At 42.3% G+C, this 22108-nt stretch overlaps 1 protein-coding gene across 4 annotated transcripts; it reads right to left on the bottom strand.

Moving 5' to 3' along the window:
- Nucleotides 1–109: 109 nt before the first annotated feature.
- Nucleotides 110–22096, bottom strand: LOC115787903 (cilia- and flagella-associated protein 69-like). Of its 4 annotated transcripts, none has more exons than XM_030740694.1 (23): nt 21736–22094; nt 20023–20082; nt 19872–19937; nt 19423–19532; nt 19262–19338; nt 18770–18868; nt 17075–17227; nt 16695–16872; nt 15449–15572; nt 15316–15364; nt 15097–15218; nt 14785–15019; nt 13595–13759; nt 13396–13514; nt 12927–13045; nt 11203–11284; nt 10845–11037; nt 9505–9642; nt 9130–9206; nt 1697–1894; nt 1377–1463; nt 1184–1267; nt 110–552 (listed from the first exon to the last, which is right to left on the bottom strand). In XM_030740694.1, exons 1-23 carry the CDS (start codon nt 21823–21825, stop codon nt 388–390), a joined length of 2790 nt encoding a protein of 929 aa, XP_030596554.1. In that variant the 5' UTR covers nt 21826–22094; the 3' UTR covers nt 110–387. The 4 variants fall into 4 exon arrangements, with proteins under 4 accessions (XP_030596554.1, XP_030596552.1, XP_030596553.1 ...); XM_030740692.1 differs by having other exon boundaries at nt 18701–18868; XM_030740693.1 differs by lacking the exon at nt 19872–19937 and having other exon boundaries at nt 18701–18868; nt 21736–22095.
- Nucleotides 22097–22108: the final 12 nt, after the last annotated feature.

The raw sequence follows: 22108 nt of genomic DNA on the forward strand, positions 1-22108 counted from the left end.
TATTGTAGGGTCTTTACCTACAATATAAAGCACCCTGAGGCGACTGTTTGTTATGATTTGATGCTATATAAATAAAATTGAATTGAAAAGAAAACTGATATTTTGATTGGATTTATTTCTTATTTATTTTATTTGTAAAAAAAAAAAAAAAGTTCCATATTCTTGCTTTGGTTATTTTGAAATTTTAAGCTATTAAAACTCACTTTTTCAAACTTCAAACTACATCCAGCAACTGGGTCCTGGTCTCTCTACTCTACACATATAAAACACATTAATGCGCTCTTACACAGAGTTTAGATTTATGGATTCACAGCACAATAAAGAAAATAAAATGCCGTTACAATAACAGTGTAAACAGCTTGCATTAAACCAGCGTCTTTGGTCCCGTCAGTCTCTGGATGATCCGGTGCTGGCGGCGTCTGGGTTTGGACGTGTTGGCGGCCCTCTGTCCTGACCCGTGGCCCTGACTGGAGCTCTGACCAGGGTCACCTTCACTCCTGCGGGACCCTGAGCGCCTGTGCTCTCTACTGCAATCACGTGCCCGATGAAATGCTGAAACACAGCAGAGCAGCACATCAAGACAATGGTCAGTCACTCGCCTTGATTTTTAACATTTCAGAGCAAATCTTTATCCACCTGAACTTTTTACAGAGCATCTTCTAAATGGCAAAACATTTCCAAATAGATTTCACCAAAACTTCAGTTTTAAATTTGTTACCACCCTAATATCTGATTTTAAATTAACTTTGAAATGAACTACACAACCTCCATCATCACCATTGGCTCTAAGCCCAGCTTCTTTAAGTCTTTCCTCTGAGTTCATAAAACCTCTGAATGCAGTTTGGGTGCAGATGATTTTATGCTTTGTTCAACACCAGTGAAGATCTTTGATAAGTGCAACAAAGTAACAACTAGCTTAACTTAGATTTAATGGATACAACAAAGGAGTTTAATAAGTTTGGGATCAATAAAGCACATCTCATCTGTTCTTAAACAAGTGAAGTGAGATCTGCAGATATGTAGGAGGGTGACTGGCAAACATCACGAAAGGTTTCATCATTTGTCAGAAAGTCCGACTGAACCAACACACACTGGAGGTTTGAGCTCGTCTGACTAAAACACTTTCAGTCTTCTGTGGATAAAAGTCATAGAAATGAAATAAAGCAGTGTTTTAATGGGAGACCTCTGCAGGATGAAGAGCAGCGCCCTCGTCCTTTGGTTTAGCTCTGGATGATTCAGCGTCCTTTTCCCTCTGTGCTTTTACTTCCTGCATTCAAAGATCATAACAAAAATATACTCTCGCAACTTATGATGAGAATGCAGATATTATTGTTAATAATTGGGAGAATTCATGGTTGTAGTTAAAATATTTCAACCTTTAAGGTCTCATAGTTTGAAGTCCTGGAAACGTAATCTTCCCATGATTTGGCAATGAACTCCTTTTGCTTCCAGCGAGACTTCATCTGGGATTAAAAAAGACACAAAATCATTATTAAAACAAAGATGTCCCAAAGGAAAACATATATTAAAATAAACTAAAGAAATGAATAGATCTGAAAACCTGGACTGATTTGTTATGCATGTGGAAATAAATCTGATCTGTACAGAAGTTCATGAAGGAAAAAAGAATGTGATGTGTGTGGCATAAAAGGTGGAAGTTTCAGGTGAGGCGTTTCCACTGTTTTACTCTCAGCACCTCTGTGTATGTGAGCTCCTCCTCGCTGACGTCCTCCTCCTGATGGTGCCCCAGGATGCTGTTTTGTTCCTCCATGAGCCTTCTTGCGGTGTCCTCTGCAGTCTTACAGATGTTGCTCAGAGCCTCCCGGTCGGGGCTAACTGGCCTCACGCCGTCCACGCTCAGTTCCCTGCTGATCTCGGCCCACACCTCACCGACCTGCAGCACCGTGACAGACAGATACCTCAGTGTTATCTGGGTTTATGTACAACTCGACTCAAGGACTTTTCTTCACAGTGCTGGGAAAAAGTCCTCACTCCCTTCCTGATTTCTTAGCTTTTTTGCATCTTTGCCACACTTGAGTATTTCAGATCATCAAACTAATTATAATATTAGACAAAGATAACCTGAGCAAATAGAAAATGCAGTCCAGACCTACTTGGCCCTGTGTGGGAAAGTAATTGTCCTCTCCGATGGTGAGAGATTTTTAAAATGTTCTAAAAACTATCAATGACCTTGAAACTAATCACATGTTCTTGGGGCCCTAGGAAATATTTCCACAAAGTTTCATTAATTTTGGTTCAAAACATTATCAGTTATATTGCTAAGAGGCAGAAAGATAAACAAACATAACCTCCCTCCTCTCAGTGAGCGGGGTACACATGTATTAAGAGCCCTTCTGGCCTCTCCATGAAGCTCTCCTACAGTCATTGCAGCCTGGCTTGATACCATGTGAGCTGGTTTCATACAGAGGCTTACTTGAGGTAAGAAGGGACGTCACAACATTCTCATACATAGCGCATAACTCAGCGCTATGTTGAGGGTTCTTATAGTTCATAAAATAATATCTCAATTTTTTTTTACCTGAATGGTGATATATGAACTATATCTTGATATTTTTTCTTCCCAAAGGTATAAACAAAAAGGCACTTCTGAGTCAAAGCTAATGACCCAAATGTCACAAAGACACTTTTATTAACATTTAGCTGTAGATGTACAGGAGAAATTGCTCAAAAATAAACCACTGGCATATTTAAATAATAATGCTCCTAAAATAAATAAATGCTTTTTTCTTTCCTAAGAAAAGACTCGCAGCTGTGCTATTAAAATCTAAACAGAAAAGATACAATGCCGAGTTGTAGTCACCGGCTGCATCACGAGGCCACGAACAGACCCACTTCCGCTATTAACGTCACGTGACCTACGGTACAAACCAACAGCCAGGTACTCTTGGGGGTCCGGGCGATGCCAAAGCGTACGAACGGACGCAATATGAAGGCTGTATGTACACAAAACACGGCGATAGCGGAGGATTTCAGGTTAACAAAAAACTCTCCAAAAGTCGCCGATGTCACTGGGAAAACTCGCTAAATTTGTCGCTAGTCACTTCTTGTAAAAAAAACAAAAAAAAAAAAAAACAAAAAAACCCCCCAACAACAACAAAAAAAGTCTGTAGCGGGGTCTGAAAATCCGCTAAATCTAGCGACAAATTCTCTAAGGTGGCAACAGTGCTGACAGGGAGGAAGTCAAGCGTAAGGTGGGTGGGGCTCCATTCTCAATGGGCGGGGCATGGAATGTTTTTGTAGGCTGGGCCTGTTCCAAACAGCAAACGCAAGATGATGACGTCATCTTAGTCAAAGGTTCAAAGGACCGACACATTCCGAGAAATCCTGTAGGTAAGGGCAGCCTGCATACTGGACACACACTTCAAGTGGATACAGTCAAAAGCCATTCACAACGAATTTTGTTTTTGTGCAGACAAAACCAGATATTATCTGATTCTTATACCAGACATACCATTGTGTTTCTCATTAAAATGTCAAACATGAGTAATGAGCACCAAAACTCTGAATTGTTGTGTTGTAGGCAAGAATGTATACTTGATATCAGCACAATTCAGAATTATCATGAAGTCATTTCTGAAAGAGATGAATTAAAGGAGGAAGCCAAGAGATTAAAATTGTACATCAACAAGCTGCAGGTCCAAAGGGCAAACATGCAAACCAAGCTGGACGAGTATGAGATTCAAATGGGAAAGCTAAATGATGAAGTAGCAGCAAATAAAGAGCAAATCATCAAGCTGACCTCACTGCTAGAATCCAAAACGGAGGAGCGAGGGGACCAGGTTTGTTCAGAGGCTCAGGAAGAGAATAGGGACTTTGAACTGGAAATGAAGAGGCTGAAAGAGCAGCTTCAGCAGAGGGACAGTGAAATCGTGAACCTGAAACAGGAGAACGAGACTTTGTCTGTCAAAGTTGAACGCCTTCAGAAAGCCGAGGCTCTGTGGAATGACACACACGAGGAAATCCTGATCCTGAAATTTGAGAACATGATTTTGTCTGCCAAAGTTGCACGCCTTCAGGAAGTCGAGGCTCAGTGGAATGAGGCAGATGAGGAAATCCTGAACCTACAACAGGAGAACGAGATTCTATTTGCCAAAGTTGAACGCCTTCAGAAAGCCGAGGCTCAGTGTAATGAGGCAGACGAGGACATCCTGAACCTGAAACATGAGAACAAGATTCTGTTTGCCAAAGTTGCACACCTTCAGAAAGCCCAGGCTGAGTGGAGTGAGGCAGACAAGGAATTCCTGAACCTGAAACATGAGAACAAGATTCTGTCTGCCAAAGTTGCACACCTTCAGAAAGCCGAGGCTCAGTGGAATGAGGCAGACAAGGAAATCCTGAACCTGAAACATGAGAACAAGAGTCTCTCTGCCAAAGTTGCACACCTTCAGAAAGCAGAGGCTCAGTGGAATGAGGCAGACAAGGAAATCCTGAACCTGAAACATGAGAACAAGAGTCTCTCTGCCAAAGTTGCACACCTTCAGAAAGCCCAGGCTCAGTGGAGTGAGGCAGACAAGGAAATCCTGAACCGGAAACATGAGAACAAGAGTCTCTCTGCCAAAGTTGCACACCTTCAGAAAGCCCAGGCTGAGTGGAATGAGGCAGACAAGAAAATCCTGAACCTGAAACACAAGAACAGGAGTCTCTTTGCCAAAGTTGAACGCCTTCAGAAAGCCGAGGCTGACTGGAATGAGGCAGCACACAGAGAGATGGTGGAGCAGGGGATGCTGGCTCTCCAAGAAGAAAATAAAAATCTGATGGATGAGCACAGGGAGGTCTATAGAATGCAAAAAAGGTTGAGAAAGGCCACCAAAAAGCTTCAAGAAGAAAGGAAAATTTTTAAGGAAGAAAAGAAAAAATTCAATGAAGAAAAACAGCTGGAGGAGGAAAAGAAAGGTCTGCATGGACAGCAGCAGGAATGTCAGAAAGTAAGTCAGGCACTGAAAGCACTTACAGAAGTGCAGAAAGACATTCAGGAGAAAAAGACTGACAGAGCAGAGCTCTTAAAGACACAACAAGAGACAATGAACCTGCTGGAAGTGATAAATTTGCAGCTTGGAGAGTCAGACATAGATAATGATAATAATGAAATAAAGAAGCTCCTGAAAAAGAAAGTTAAAATAGAAGAAAAACTGGTGAAAGCCAAAGAGAAAGATTTAGAGAAGCAGGTGAAAAAACGAGAAGAGGAAGAAAGAAAACAGCAGAAAATTCGAGAGAAAGAAGCAAAAAAAGAGCAGAAACGACAGGAAAAAGAGGCAAAGAAGCTGAAAAGGCAAGAACAGAATGAAAACCGACGATGTTGCCTCTGGTCGTGGTTCTGCTGCTCAGCTCAACCTGAGGATTAAGCCTCCTCTTCCTCCTCCTCTCTACCTTTCCTACTATCCTTCCTCTCTTTCCTTTCACCCCAGCCGGTCTCAGCAGATGGCCGCCCCTCCCTGAGCCTGGTTCTGCTGGAGGTTTCTTCCTTTAAGAAGGGAGTTTTTCCTCCCCACTGTCGCCCAGAGCTTGCTCATAGGGGATCATATTCTGATTGCTGGGATCTTATCTTTCCTCTCTTTTTTCTCTCCTTCATTTTTCCCCCTACTTCAGGTGTGTTGAAGCAGAGACACATCTAAAAGTTGCAGGACACTGGACCTCGAGGCCTGGACTTGAGGATCCCTGCCCAACTTTAACCTTTTTTATTTTTAAACTACTTTAATCTTTAAATAAACTCTTAAACTATATTTTTGCATCTCTGCGTGTGATTATTTAGAATCATCAAAATGCTTCCACAACTCTGTTAAGTGTGGTTAAATGACATATCAGTGATTGTTGAAGCCATTTCTTTTTAAAATAATAGTATACATTTGGGAAAATATATTTTGGTAAGTATAAGTAATTCTGTTTGCAGTAGTATTATTAATCTGTCACTAATAATTTGCAGGAATAATAATTTGGTGGTTATGATGTTATAATATCTTTGTATACTGGTAGGAGGTAGGAGAAAATGCACTGGAAGTCACTGGACCTTAGAGTGACACAATTTTTCGACCTACACTGCACTACACACTGTAAAATGTAGTTAGATTAGAAAGGTCAAGATTCTCCTTTATGTTTTGTTTCTTGCTTTTTTTTAGTAAAGATACAAAAGAAGATTCTTTGGACTCAAGACCTTAGTTTTACTAATGTGTGTTGAGTGCAAAACACTTCAGGGTCCAGGCTAGCGAGGCAGCCGTGCTGCTGCAGCCACAGTGATATTTTAAAAAGGTTTTCTAATAAATATTACCATTGATCATTGTCATATTTACACATACGTAAGCAATTGTACAGAACCTGGAAGATGAAGAATTCGATGAAGATTTTAAAATGTAAATCTTTGTAAATAGTGTCTGAGATGAATAGTTTGAGTTATAATGAAAAAGCACATTTTGACCAATGGCGTCATGACATCAAAAGAAACGTCATGACGATGTCGGGTTATGTCATGTTACAGAGAACGCCATCGTATCCCTCAGTACCAAATTTCATTGTGATAGATGAAAAATTCCCTGAGATAGGTATTTTACAATTTGACCAGTGATGGGGTGACCTTGACATTTGACCTTGAAACTGAAATCATGTTCTTGGGTAGCTAAGGAATATTTCCACAAAGTTTCCCACATTTTTGGCTCAAAACTAACTTTTGTCCATCTATTAAAAAAAAAAAAAAAAAACGCAAATACGTGAATGTTGTCCCAGACGCACAACGGTAAAGAATCTTTTCACAACATCTTGGATCCAGAGTGTGAGCTGGATCATCACCAAAATTTAAAACTTAATCCCTTGTTTCTTGTACCACCCCAACGACTTTTTCATTTGCTCTCATTTCATTGGAGCCTATCCCAGCTGTCATAGGGCGAGAGGCAGGGTACACCCTGTACAGGTCGCCAGCCTGTTGCAGAGCCAACACACAGAGACAGACAACCCTTCACACCTATGAGCAATTTAGAATCACAATTAACATTACCACAGTAACTGCATGTCTCTGGACTGTGGGAGGAAACCAGAGGATCACTGTACAATCTCCAATCTCATGGTATATTCTGTATGATGACAATAAAGGTGTTCTTTCTATAACTGGAGAAAACCCACACAGACACGGGGAGACAATGCAAACTCATATCTGGGCCAAGGTGGATTCAAACCCAGGACCTTCTGGCTGGGAGTGCTAACCAACAGTGCTAACCAAGTCCTGTTCTTGCAGAGCGGTCCCTGCAAGAACAGGACTTGAAAGAATGAATAGAAAACACTGGGGCATGTCACAACCTGGCTCGTAAGGCCATGACAAAAAGGGTGGACACACCATTTGCCATTTTAAAAGGATTTTATTCAACAAACTTAAACAGAACTAAAGACAGATGAGGTGTGGAAGCCAGTAGGGTGTGCATGTGTGTAGAGATGTTTGTAAGTGTTGCAAATGCACCAAATAACAAAAACCTAAAGGAAACAAAGATAACACAAAACATATTGGCAACAGGCTGGTGCACAGCACCCAGAAAGAAGTTCCTGCCTCAGATTTATAGCCTGGGAACATATGGCCCAGGTGTTCCCAGTTGGTACTGATGATTCCTGCCCTGCCCACCAAAGACCTGAAACACCTGAAGAGTAAAAACAGGCAGGGGTCTTCACAGGCAAAAGACCAAGGTCATGCCAAAGCATCTCAATCTGAAATATGGGAATGAAGTCGCTATCTTGTGTCCTGTCTCTCCCCCCCCTCAGCAGATGACTGCCCCTCACTGAGCCTGGTTCTGCTGGAGGTTTCTTCCTGTTAAAGGGAGTTTTTCCTTCCCACTGTCGCCAAATGCTGCTCATAGGGGGTCGTTTTGATTCTTTGGATTTGTTCTGTAGTGTCTTTAGCTTGCAGTGCCTCGAGGCGACTGTTTGCTGTGATTTGGTGCTATATAAATAAAACTGAATTGAATTATTGTGGAGCACACCTTTTGACAGTGGTGAGGACAAGTTACTTTAGTTTCCTCTGCAGGCAGACTCGGGCTGCATCCTACAGCCTATTTTCCCAGAGTGGAAAAGGTTAATGCTGGTTCTGAGAGAAAGGTGCCAGAATACACAGTGCATTGTGCTAAGCATTGTTGCAGAGCATGTACACCCTTTCATGAAAACAGTATTCCCTGATGGCTGGGGCCTTTTTCAGCAGGATAATGGTCCCTGCCACAAAGCTAAAATTGGTTCAGGAATGGTTTGAGAAGCACAGCAATGAGTTTGAGGTGTTGACTTGTCCTCCAAATTCCCCTGATTTCAATCTAATTGAGCACCTGTGGGATGTGCTGGACAAACCAGTCTGATCCATGAAGGTCCCACCTCACACCTTACAGCACTTCAAGGATCTGTTGCTAATATCTTGTGCAGATACCACAGCACACCTTCAGAGCTCTCATGGGGTCATAAGCAGGTCAGTGTTGTGTCAGCAGAAAGGAGGGGGGGGGGGGGGGGGCAAAACAATGTTAGGCAGGTGGTCTTAATGTTATCCCTGATCAGACAGACTGTAAACGTATGTATTTGACTCTTCATTAAAACCTGCACTCATGCCTTTCACATTATGACGCTGGTGTAACAATCAGTCAATCCTGATGAAATTTGTTTAACCGAATCATAAACATTTCTCAGATCAGGGGAGAAACAAAGAGACAGACAAAGATGCAGAGACAGGACAATCCCCACTAAGCTACAGTTTATCCCCTCACTAATTCATGTTACACAAACACAGGTGGGTCTGCAGAACTCAACTCTTGGGGCCCACTTGTCATAAAGTTACCTAAAATACAACATGAGGTCACAATATCATGTGAACCAAAGATGTTCCTGAATCCCACCAAGGCCTTAAGCATAAATGAGAAATAGATTTAACAGGTCTCAGCTTTGTCCTACTAATTTAAAGCACACAGTGTGCATTAATCCAGTGTGTGACTGATTTAATTGTTAATAAATGATACAACAATAGTAGCAATAAATACCAATATCAAAGTGATAAAAAATTCCCAACAGTTTCTTAAGATCTAGGCACACCAAAGCGTGATTTTCAAAAGGCTACTTACACTATTGTATGAAGCATTAACACAATTTTCCCTCACTTTTTACCTTCAAGTCTAGATATCTCCTGATGATGGTCAGAGTCACATAATCTTTGGCCAACAATCCAGGAAGCTCCTGAAAGCCTGAAAGGAAACATTTTGGATGTTCTGATTAGACAATAACATGCAAATATAACCAACACAACACATCATGAGAGGATATTTCAAAATCACTAAGACATAAACTGAACACGGCTTCACAGGCTACAAGAAGCTAAACAACACATTAATAACAGTGATTTTTTTTTTTATATGCCTAAATATGCAATTGTCTAAAATTGATCCACAGGAGGAGCTACAAATGATTTCAAAGAATTTGCTAAAATAAATTCTGAACCAATCTTTCAAATATAGTTTATACTATGTGTAACTGTTCAGTTACCAAGTTTGCAGAAGATGGAGTAAATCTTTGACCGCAGGTTCTCTGACATCTCCAGCACTGCAGCGCTCGGCAGGTTGGCAGGAAATGAAGGCTGAGGGTCATCAGGCTGGAAATGTGTCAGGACGGGCCTCTGAGGATCTTCAAGGTAAAACAAAAGCAACAGAGAGAAATACACCAGATTACACAGACTATATGTTATGAAAAAAAAAACCCCAAAAGCTCATTTTTACCAGTGACCCAGTGTTTTCAGTTTTTTGGACTTTCATCTTTTGTTCATGTGTTAAGTTATTATGGGATTTTGCAGCTTTGAGTTTGAATGCTTTTCTTATAGTTTCTGGCTGGTTTCCTTGATTTCATTCCTGGATTTCCTGATCTCCATTTCAAGTCTGTGTTTTTTCTCCATCCATCCTCTTCTGCTTATCCGGGGCCGGGTCGTGGAGGCAGCAGCCTAAGCAGAGAAGCCCAGACCTCCCTCTCCCCAGCCACCTCCACCAGCTCGTCCAGAGGGACCCCAAGATGTTCCCAGGCCAGCCGAGAGATATAATCGCTCCAGCGTGTCCTGGGTCTGCCCCGGGGTCTCCTCCTGGTAGGACATGCCTGGAACACCTCATCCAAGAGGCGCCCAAAAGGCATCCCAGTCAGATACCTGAACCACCTCAACTGGCTCCTCTCGATGTGGAGCAGCACTAATCTGAGCCCCTCCTTCTTTTTCTTATGGGTCTCTGAGAAAAACTGTTGAACAATGCTGTTTCTGTTCTCTTTGTGTGTATTTAAGCCCTCAGTTTTCTTCTGCTCCTCGTTGCGTCCTCCCTCACGTTAATGTGTTTTTGTTCCAGTTAGCTAGCTCTCGTAGAAGCTCTCCTTGTGTCTGTTTGTGTGAAATATCAATAAATCTGCATTTTTTTTTTTTAAATGTTACAGATAGGGTTATGGAAAAATGTCTGTCAGAGCCAATCAGAGGCACAGTAAAGGCTGATGCTGACAAACCACAAGTGGGGAAACAGGAATGATGCTGTGTCACAGACAGCAGAGGAAAGTGTGCCTGTAAATGACACCAAAAAGGCAGCACAGACTTCCAGGATAGTTTTCACTGCATCACTAATTTGGTACAAACATTGACCACTTAGTGTAGCAGATAACTCAAAAAGCACTTTGATTCTGTTTAACACTCACTGAAAGAATAAGTTGAACTCTCTCAGGTCATCGCTGTAATGATCTGAATGTCTGGATGATGACAAATGGCTGGATTTTAAGTTCCACTGTGACTGCCAACATTTATCTTCATCGGTTTCTCCTCACAGCCTCATCATTTCCTCTTTAGGTTAAACTTGCAGACTGACCTGTGATGCCTCCGTGTTTGTTCCGATGAACGCCCAGCTCCTCCTCTTCCTCCCTCCACAGCTGCAGCAGGAGTCTGGGAGCCGTCTGTCCGTTGCCGTTCCTCCAGGTCAGGATATGGGATACGGTGTTCGGGTTGTCGCATAACTCTAGCAGGGTGGCGAGGACGATGCCGTGTACACACCTGGGGCTAGTCTGAAGAAGAAATACCCAAACAATTAGATATCAGACATTTGTTCTGCCTAATAAGAACTACATTTAACACAGAACAGCTGAAAGCCTGCTTTTTATCATAAAACAAATGCAGGAAAAAGGAGAATTTTAAAGCCTCAACAGTAACTTCAGGGAACCTTTACTCACACTGAGTAAGTCGAGGAGATGAAACACCCCATCTTTAACCAGAAAGTAATCTTCTGTGGTGTAGCAGCCCACAATACAGGACCTGATGGGAGAGAGGCCACATCAACAGGAGCTTTCTCATTTGTAGAAGACAAAAAAAAAAAGAAAAAAAGTCTTGATCCCAATTCTTCAGGACGACTGATAGTTGGCGCACAAACTGTTATCAAGACACTGCAGAGAACATCATCCCCACAGCTGGGGAAGCTGAACACGGCCCTGAGTAAACGCCATGATCCCAGATCAGCATCTGTCAAAGCTGGAAAAAGTCCCTAAAGAACGCTCCAGGCAATCTAGGAGAGAAGAAGGATAACCGCCGCCTGAATGAAAACAACTGGCGATCCCTCACGCGTCAGGAGTATCGGAACATCTGAGACACATTTTTTCCAAACACTGTGTCTCTGTGGCTTTCAAGACCCCCAAGGATTGGGTCCCCCAGCATAAATAGCGTACGCAGTTAAGTGAGGATTGAATTATACGCTGGGGAAACCAAACAACCTGTGATTAAGCAGGATGGCAAACCTGCTTTTGACCTTTTGAGACCTGCTTCACTTTGTCAGACAGCTTCTGTTTTAGTGATTTCTTGATTCAACAGGTCTGGCAGTAATCAGCCATTCCCCAGTTCTCTGTGAACAGTACTCATCCCCTACTGATCAATAATAATGATACGTTAACGATCATGAACCAGAGCTCATGGCTCATTGTTAGACAAAGGTGCCGGTTTTGGTTGTTATGCAGCTATACTGTAAGGCTGGGGAAGCTGTATTGAAGAAGTTACTTGGATGAGCGCTGAAACATTTTTCCCACTGAAAGTGCTGCATCCAGACAAACTCAGTCAACTTTCTGGGATTTCCTTCCCGAGATTACTGAGCATGCATCAAGTCAATGATGCTTTTCTTGTATTTTGTTTGTTCTGTGTTCATTTTTTCTGCTCTATTTCTGTTTCTTTAACGAAACACAAACATATTGTTGAACATAGAAGAAATATGTCATGGTCCTGGGCCAGTGGCCAGTGTTTTGAGCTCTTTTAGTGAAGTTCTGTTTTTTGTTATATTTCTGGCTGCGTTTACTAGTTTTTCATTATTGGCTTCCCAGTTAGTTGTAGTTTTGTATTCTGTTTTTGGTTATAGTTGTTATAGTTATTTGTATATTTGTATCATTCTGGTTTCCCTGTGTACCTGTGTCTGTTTTGTCCCCGTGTCATGGCCCCTTTTTGTCTTTAATTTCCCTTCCCGTTGTTTCCTTCTGTTTGGTGTTTAGGTTACCTCTGTGTTAAGGCTGCATGCACCATGTTTAGTTACTTCCTGTTTTATTGTGACAGTCTCGTGTTCCCTATACTTAGTGTTTAGTTTTGCTTCCCCTCGTCGTGTCTCTGAAAGTATGTTCAGCTGTGATCCCACCTGTTGTCACTCCCCTCATTAGCCCTTGTGTATTTATTGTCTGCTTTTGTCACATCCTGGTCAGTGTAACCATCACTTATGTTCGGATTACCTGCTGCGTGCTTTGTGTTTGAGTTTTTGTTTAGCTGGCTCCCATCCAGCTTAGTTTTTCCTGTGCTTAAGAAATAAAGTTTAAGTTAAACATAGTTCGAGCCTCCAGAGTCTTGTATTGGGGTCCTCTGCTTTGCCTCCCGCAGTGGAAACATGACAAAATATCAATAAATAAATAATAAAGTGTGCTGAACTAACCACACACAGTCCACTGTGGAGAGGAGGAGCTTGTTGTGTCCGAGGCCGCTGTAGAACTTGTCCGAGCCTTTTCTCAGGAAGTGAACTGCCATCTCGACTCCCTCGGAGCCGAACAGTTCCTGCAGCGCAGGCAGCATCCGAACACACAATCACCGGATACTCGTCAGATTATTCACAAAAACTCAAGCATATTTATTCATTCAGGGGAAAAGTCTTTGTTTGTGGGATGACTGTACGAGATAATAAGCTATAATAGTTCTGACTTTATAGCAAAATATGTAAATATTGATATGAAATGTGAAGAAATTTTAAGTTTCTTTAACTTTGGCAGGAAAAAAAAATCTGGCCTCAGATTATGGTGAGAACACATTCTTACAACATTCATGTAGTTTTAATCAGAAATGACTGGCTCTGCCACGGTTTCTGCAATTCATCAGGTTAATTAGTGAGTTAGTAATACGAGCTTAACCTTTCTGTGCATGTCGGTCTCACACAGCGTTGAAAGGATCACTTGAATGTCTGACTTTATCTCCACAGCGATGACATCATCATCATCATCAGGACCCGCTTCCATCTGCATCAAGATTCCTGAGAAAACACCGCAGCTTTGACTTCACTGAATTCATGATATTGAGCAGTTTGAGATGAAGTGTGTCCAGTCCAGTCACCCAGAAGCTGGTTGATGGTTCCCTGATCACAAAGGTCCTGATTTATAGTCTCTTCACCCAGAGATGTCATTGACCTCAACACTCGGATGCAGTGCCGCATCTGAGCCTTCTTGCTGCCTCTGCCTCCGGCGGCGTGGACGCTGTGACCGTGGCCAAAGTAAGAATCTGAAATAAAGGAGAGAAGATCAAAAATATACTTGCTGACTGTGGACTGACTGCTCAGCCTTGTTTACAGTTTTACAACATCACAGAAAATGAGAAAGTCCTCAAACCTGATTAAACAACTGAAATGATGTTACTTAGAGCACCAAAGGGCAGAAACATTGTGAGAGAGTCGGAGTTGCTGTCAAGTAATCCCACATGTGAGCCCACATTACATGCCTTAGGGTGACCTTTCAACTACTCATGGTGAGGCTAACAATGACCTTCAATTTATCTGATTACACAGTCTGTCTGACTGTGATCTGGTGTAGCTCAAATGGTTCTGTAACTTTGGTAGCATCAATAGAAATCGTATTTTTAGTAATGAATCAACCATAAAAATTTACTCCTCGGGTGGGTCATCTCAAAGCCTGGGAGGTACTGATGGTGAAGAGCACGGTCATCTTTTGATTTACAGTAAGCTTTGACATTGGAGCAGCCATGAGGGACACACCTGACACGGCCGAGGCTGCAACCGGGCTCACGTGGAGGTCAAGCAGAGCCGGACATGCTTTAAAAGTGATCGCTAAAACCATAAAATCGATTTTAAAATTTACAGAGAGTCAACGAGGAGAAGCCAGGACGGGCATAATGAGACGCCTTCTGCTAAAACTGTATTTATTTGTCCACGCATGATTATTCCCTCCAACAGGTGCTGTTAGGCTCACACTTACATCCATTATTAAAAATAAAAACCAGGTGACCACTCGTGCCTGTTTTCCCTCTCAGAGGAAACACCTGATCCTTGAGAGCGTTTTTTTATTCATAGTTTGGGGTTTGATTAGTTTGTAAGCTGTGAAAACAGTTAAACTGACAGTTCCGTTAAAAACATGTATTTAAGAGATAAAAGACGCTGAAGAGTTTGAGGAAGTGTTTACAGTTTAAATGTTGCACAGCAAATCACGGCAATGACAGAAGGTGAGCGCATCAGTGACAGCGTTCAGTTCAAATACACTCTGATTTGACCTTTAACCTTTTAGATTCCTGACCTTGCCCGCTGCACCAGTCCAGCAGGAGCAGCAGACAGGTGTTTCCCTCACAGGACATGTACTCGTCCAGCATGAGAGGAGCAACGGTGGCGAGCGTGGCCAGCGCCTGCAGCTGGAGCTCCTCACTCTGCGCAGCGGACCACGGACGCGACCCCGACTGGAGCTCAGGCGAGGAGGCGTCAGGCGGCTTCATGAGCGTCAGCAGAGCCAACATGACTCGTTCTTCTCTATAAAGCTGAGAGAAGAAAGCTCGCACTCATCAGTCAAGTTGTCCAAACTTTAAAGACCTCCCGGGGTGACCGTGTGACTGACCTGCAGGGCGGCCAAGTCCCGCGACATAATAACCAGCAGATTCAGCAGCAGCTTCTTCATTTTCAGGTCTTCCTTACTGTAGGAGAGCTTCAGGTTGTGGACCAAAGGGTTGTGAATTTTCACTAAAACATAAAAAAAAAAAAAGATTTTCACAAAAGGTGCAACTGTACACATAAATAATCAAATGTATGTTAAATTTAGAGGAAATAGTGGCCTCACGCTCTGGAAATGTGCTGAAAGCCACGAGCTGTTTGGCAAAGAAACTCTCCTGAAAATCAGAAACACTGCACATTTAAAAAAAAACGTATAAAATCATCAGACACTGCTGTTAATTTAACAGCCCCGCACTCACAATAAGCTGAGAGTCTGGACTTTCTGCGACGAGAGTGGTGATCACGAGCAGATCGTTTCTGAGCTGGAGGTCTGAGTGTCCACAGCCGGAGAGCAGCAGGTGGGAAAACGCTTCTTTCAGGGAGCTGACACACAAATGAGGACAAAAATCAGGAGTGAGAGCCTGACGTGTAAGGAACACACAGCTAACAGAGTCAAATTATACACAAACCATAAATCAAAGGGTCGAATCCGGCTCATATATCACACTGTTTATCATCAAAAATAATTTAACTGGAAAAAATACCTGTTGTTGTCGGGCAGATTTTTAAAGTAATGAAGTTAAGGGTCTCTTTCAAATCTTGGCTATGACTCAAATGAACATTTTCAGAATTTACTTCCTTACACTTAAAGAAAGGGGAAACAAGGAAGCGTGCATTTTTTTCATTAATATAATTAAAGATATTTCCTTCTTGCTGTCGTGGTGACCCAGATTTTTAGGTTGGACTTTAATTTGAGTTTCGTTTTCCTTTTAAGAGCTTCCTGTGTTACAGGTTATGTTGTGATCACTAGTTCCCCACTGTTTCCCGGTGTGTTGTGTCAAGTCTGTGTCTGTTTCCTCGTCTCGCTTCCTTTGTTTGTCTTGCTCCCTGTTTTATTTTGACGGTCTGCTCACCTGTGTTCCCAGGCTGCCTCCACTCCCCTCATTATCCCTTTTACATTTAAGCCCTGAGGTTTTCTCTGTTCATTGTTGTGTTGTCTTTGGCGTCTGTGCGCTCGTATCTGACTTTAAGTAAGTTACCTAGCTTTTGCTGCTGGTCCCGTCCAGCTTTTTTATCAGGAAATAAAGCTGAAGTCTAGTTTCATCCTGTCTCTGAGTCCTGCCCCTGCTGAGATCAAGTTGGGCTGTGTGTGGCTCATGAGTTTGACACTGCTGATCTATATGCTTTTAATAGAATCCATTTGGGAGTCCCCTTCAGGAACAACTGCAGAAAAGTTTCTGATTATAAAATGCAATATTTTATAATAATAATACTGTTATTGAAATCTACAATTTTCAGCCTTTTGTGCAGTGTAACCTACATCAGGGCACTGCACAAAAACCTGAAAAATAATGCCCAGTGTTTTCTAAGCACAATTTTCAGATTTTTACACGGGGCCCCTCCAGACTGGTTTGTGCCCCCCCCCCCCCTCATCTAAAGCATCCTGCAGACACCCCTGCATCAGGCACATTCAGAAGCATCTTAAAGGAAGGAGGACGTTCGTACAGGACACACTCCAGGCTGCCGAGCTGAGCGGCGACCTCCTCCTCGTCGCCTCTCTCCAGCAGGTTCCAGAGGATCTCGGAGGAGCGGAACAGGACCTGGCCGGTGGGGTCGGGTTCGTTCATGTGGAGACATACTGTCTCTGCTCCCCGTGCGAGCAGAATGGAAGAACAGTTCATATCTGCAGTTTTAAAATGAAAGGTAGACGTGAATAATAATAAAAGAACCCAGTGACCTGCTGACATTGAAACGGGGACACTCATAATCATCGTGTGTCTGATTTATGCTCTTAAGGGCTAGCTACTTTCTCTAATGAAGGAGGTCATCTGCTGTACTGACTCCTCCCCTCCCTCACTGGATCTGTAGTAACATCATTAACTGACCGGAGGCACTGGAGAGGATCTGAAGGGTCTGAAGGAGCTGCAGTTTGATGGTGGGCTGGTTCTCCAGAGTGGCCATGGAGAGGAGAAGTGTCTGAGCCAGCTCACTGCGCTCCAGCAGCTGCAGCCTGTAGCCTGGAGAGGTTGGCTGGAGGCCTGCAGCAGAAACATTATTGAACACAGCAAGAAATTCCTAAATGTCAGGCAGAACTATAGGAAGGAAACCATACATATTTTTAATTATTGATTTATCACTTTAAATGATGTGACTTACTAAAAGCTCCATATTTGGACTCTTAGGTCAACATCAAGGAACAAAAATATAACACTGATAACTCAAAAAGAATCAACTTTAAGCAAAATTCATGACAGAACAAAAGAACACAAACGGAGGAAAATAAAAATCAGAATCTGACTAAACGTGGATTTCTGGAACTTTAATCCAGACTAAACTATCTCACCAATTATTGGATGATTTTTCCATCAAACACTGTGCAGATATTCATGATCATCAGACTAGGACTTTTCTTCTGACGCCTTCATGAGGTTCACATTTTGGATTTTAGCTATTTGATGCTTTAATAAATGACCAGACTGAATAGATTGCAGTGAAACTCTGGTGCACACATTTATGTTCCACTCAGGAAAGATTACAAACACAAATCTGTGAGCGCCTCTCACTGGAGCCCCTCAGAATCAGCTGATTATTAATGAAGTCATGGAAATACTATGATTTTTTTCTGTTACAGGCCCTCAAAGTGCAGAGCAGTGGCCCAAAGTTTGACACTTTGTAGTTCCTTATCTTTTAAATAAATAATCGTGGCTAGAAGATGAACCTGGTGTCAAAATAAAGGTAAAAATGAGCCTTTTCAAAGGCGATAACTTGTGTTGACAGACACAGAATCCACATGGTCATATGACCCCTGAAAGTCGACCCAAAATGCTCTTTTTAAGCTTTTCTCCAGTGAATTATTAGAAAAATAGGGTACCAGTGCTTATTTCTCTTACTCTACATCATTAAACTGGTGCCGTTTAAAACTATGATATATCCCATGATACTCAAAGTTGGTTATATATTGGTTTGGCTTTAGATTGGGATCCCTGGACTGGGTTGATTGTGGTGTCGTTTTGTGTTTTTCAGCCCTTAAAATGCCAGGCTGCTCTCATGCTGGAAAAAATGTGAAGTAAAAGCATTACATTTCAACCCCCCCACCCCCCACATGTACTTCATCACGTGACAGTAAAACTTTGCATGGAATACTGCAGTTATTGTACAAAATGTATTGGATTCTGGGGAGATCCGCTGGGATCCTTTCTCAGACTTGACTGATTTTATGTGGAATGACCCTTTAATGATCTGCTGACTGTTCATCTTGTGCTCTGATGAGCTCAAAAACTGACAAACTCAGACGGTGATTTTGGTAAACATTATACAAGCTAAACATTACACGGCTCGACTCTCAACCCTGAACGTCCTCGTAGACCACCGGGCACATCTGTAAGCTCTGTTATGTTTCTATATCAAATTCTAATAAAGAACATATGAAGAAAACAAGTGGAGAGAAAAGGAAATAACAGAACTAAGAAAAGCACAAGCATGCCATCACAGACGCCACGACAGAGCCTCACTTAGGGAAAGTCTAGAAAATCGGTTGTTAGAGGGGAAAGTCCGAGGCTTTCGTTTGGTACCGTCCGTACCATCGAGCATCTGTTTGGGAGCCACGGAGCCGTAGAACGATTTCACACATTCAACCACGTGCCGCCTCACTTCAGCATCGGACACCCTCATCAGACACCCTGCCGAGAGAAACACAACTGTCAGCGTCGCCCTCATCAGAAGAACACTAAAACTGGACTGAGTTAAACTGCACAAAGCCCTGCCTCTTCACTGATTCCCTCTAAAATCATTATGAGCATTAGCTTTGGAAAGAACTGATGATGAGACATGTAGTGAAAACCTCAAAATCATTCATAAAAACTGATTCAAAATAATGGAAATGTTTCACATTGAGATGCTGGAATCATGTGATGTTTGACAATTTTGAAATCAATTTTTATTTTATTCCTCAACTTACAGATAACACGACTATTTATTTTTTGTATGCGTTTGAAAACCATCGTTTCCACCTGCGTGTAAATGAAGTTAAAGCAGCTGTGATTGGCCAGTCTGTGAAAATGTCCCTTTATTACCCATCTGAGAGAGAAACTCCGTGACGTCCTGAGCGTAGGTCAGCTCGTCAGACGCCTTCTCCTTCAGGAAGGGAAGCCTGGGATGGAAAAGAGCAGCGCTCTGATGATCAGATCATCTTGCGAGCTAAAATTTAAGCTGTCATCTTGCAAGAGTTTCTTACCGACAGATCGTGAGAGCTTCACACAGAACGGGCACATATTCAGGATGATCTGTCGCCTTCTGGGCGCAGATGTTGAGTATTTTAGCAATGCCCATCAGCTCCTTTAAAAGCTTCAGACAGTTAAAGAAGTCTAACCTTTTTGGCTCGTACAGAGCTAAAGCCCAGAGAGGGGGTGATGGGTCAACATGATAACTGAGGTTATTTGTGAACACAGAAAACACTGACAGAAAGAGTAACGCAGCGGTAAATTAGAGCCTCGGGACTAACGTTTGGCTTTGTGTTCGTGCTGTGTGAAAGCACATCTATTTCCAGCGCTGCAGTGTGGGACCATAATGAGGGAAAATTTGACAATGTGCTGCTGCGTGTGACGCCCGACAGGGATTACTCAGCAAAAGAGAGGGCCTTCTTGGAAAGACAGTCTACAGTATGAGGAAAAAGTGAAAGGATACGAAGCCAATTTGGCTTTTCTTCAGTAGTTTCTTCAGGACAAAAAGGTGCCTTTCCTTCAAGTTAGTCTTTAGTAAAAACAGATGGATTAAATACATTTCATAAAATCATGTAAAGCAGAAAAAAAGAGGAATATATTCAAGTTTAACTTACAGTCAAAGGATCTTCAAGAAGACGAATCACCTTACTGAGGTCAAGACTTTTAGCACTGACCTGGAGAGACATTTAGGTTACAGTTCAGACTGGAAAGTTATTCCAGGAGCTTTGAGGAAAATACAAATAAAGGAATATTTTCTATCATGTGTTCTATTTATTTTTAAGGGTTCTTGGCTTTTAAACACTCATCATGGTTAAGCTTAACTTCATGTTTTGTGGTAAAAGGTTATTTTTGGTAACCATTGTTAAGAGATATAATAAACTCAAAATAAACACGCCCTTTACTAAAGAAAAAAAATCATGTTAACTAATCAGTAATATTATAACTTGTATAACTTATTTATCTCATGTGAAGAAAATATTTTTTTTTTACTTTATCACTTATTGTATCATAGGCTATAAGAGACATTTTGTAACAAGTTTCTTTACTGACCGGGTCTGATTCATTAAAAATACATTTATTCAGAGTTGTTTGCTCACGAGGTTTCCTGTAGCACTGTGCATGTCACAGGAGCAATAGTGAGTCTCACTCCTAACTCATCATCATGACAGCATCACACAGACGCTGCAGATCTATGATGTGAATCTGACTGTGGGTCCATTTCAGTACAGTAAACTCATTTTTCATGTTCAAGAAACCAGTTTGAGATGATCTGAGCTTTGTGACATGGCACGCTGTCCTGGGGAAGCAGCCATCAGTACACGAGTACATAAAGAGATGGACGTGGTGAGCAGCAACACCCGGGTAGGCTGTGTTGTTTTTACAACACTCAGCTGGTGTTGTATTGGTATCCAATCTCATTGTACATTCTGTATAATCACAAATAAAGGCATTCTATTCTATTCTATTCACTATTAAGGGGCCCAAATTGTGCCAAGGAACTCTTCCCCACACCATTACACCACCACCTCCAACCTGAGCCATTAATACATGCCTTCCTGTAGTTTATGCCAATGTCTGACCCTATCATGTGAATGTCACAGCAGAAACTGAGACTCACAAGACCAGGCAATGTTTTTCCAGTCTTTAATTGTTCAATTTTGGTGAAGCTGTGCAAATTGGAGGCTCAGTTTCCTGTTCTTAGCTTACAGGAGTGGACCCAGTGTGGTCTTCTGCTGCTGTAGCCCATCTGCTTCAAGGTTCAACGTGTTGTACACTCACAGATGCTCTTCAGCATATCTTGGTTGTAACTTCTTATTATCTGACTTACTGTTGCCTTCCTATCAGCTTGAAGCAGTCTGGCCATTCTCCTCTGACCTCTGACATGAATAAAGCATTTTTACCCAGAGAACTGCTGCTCACTGGATATTTTCTCTTTTGGGGACCATCCTCTCTAATCCCTAGAGATTGTGGTGTGGGAAAATCCCAGTAGATGAGCAGGTTCTAAAATATTCAAAGCAGCCTACCTGGCACCAACAGCCATGCCACATTCAAAGTCACTTAAATCACCTTTCTCCCTCATTCTGATGCTCAGTTTGAACTTCAGCAGATCATCCTGACCGAGTCTACATGCCTAAATACACTGAACTGGTAACGTGATTTGCTGATTAGATAGTTGCGTTAAGGCGCAGCTGAACAGGTGTCCCTAATGAGGTGGCCGGCGAGCGCATAAAGGTTTCAACAGCAACACCTGTTGATGATTTAGGACCCGTACATCAGATGTTATTACACTCTAACGCTGCCAGAAGACACATTTTTAAACTGCTCACCCCCTGAAGGTGCTGACTCTTCTGGGGTGCTCTCAGACCGATCACAGGGCTTCCCAGCTTTCTTCTGTGCGCAACTTTTCCCGAATCCATTTGTAAATTCAGAGGAGCTTTGCGTAGATGAAGAAACGCATTTTCTTTCGCAGCTTACAGAGTTTTAAACATTATAAATCGGCCCGCTTTTCTAAATACCTGTTGTGTTTGTTCATTAAAAACAACGCACTAACTCTAACCGACGCTCAGCCTGAGCTCCTGTTGCCTTTTTTTCCAGGTAACAACCACCTCTGCTCTCCTCTTCGTTCCGTTTTTGTTGACCGAGTCTGACGGCGCGATGCTGTTGTTATGATTACCCTTTAGCAGTACGGAGAGCGGCAGA

Source organism: Archocentrus centrarchus, chromosome 11 (genome assembly GCF_007364275.1).
Source record: "Archocentrus centrarchus isolate MPI-CPG fArcCen1 chromosome 11, fArcCen1, whole genome shotgun sequence".
Taxonomy (NCBI): domain Eukaryota; kingdom Metazoa; phylum Chordata; class Actinopteri; order Cichliformes; family Cichlidae; genus Archocentrus; species Archocentrus centrarchus.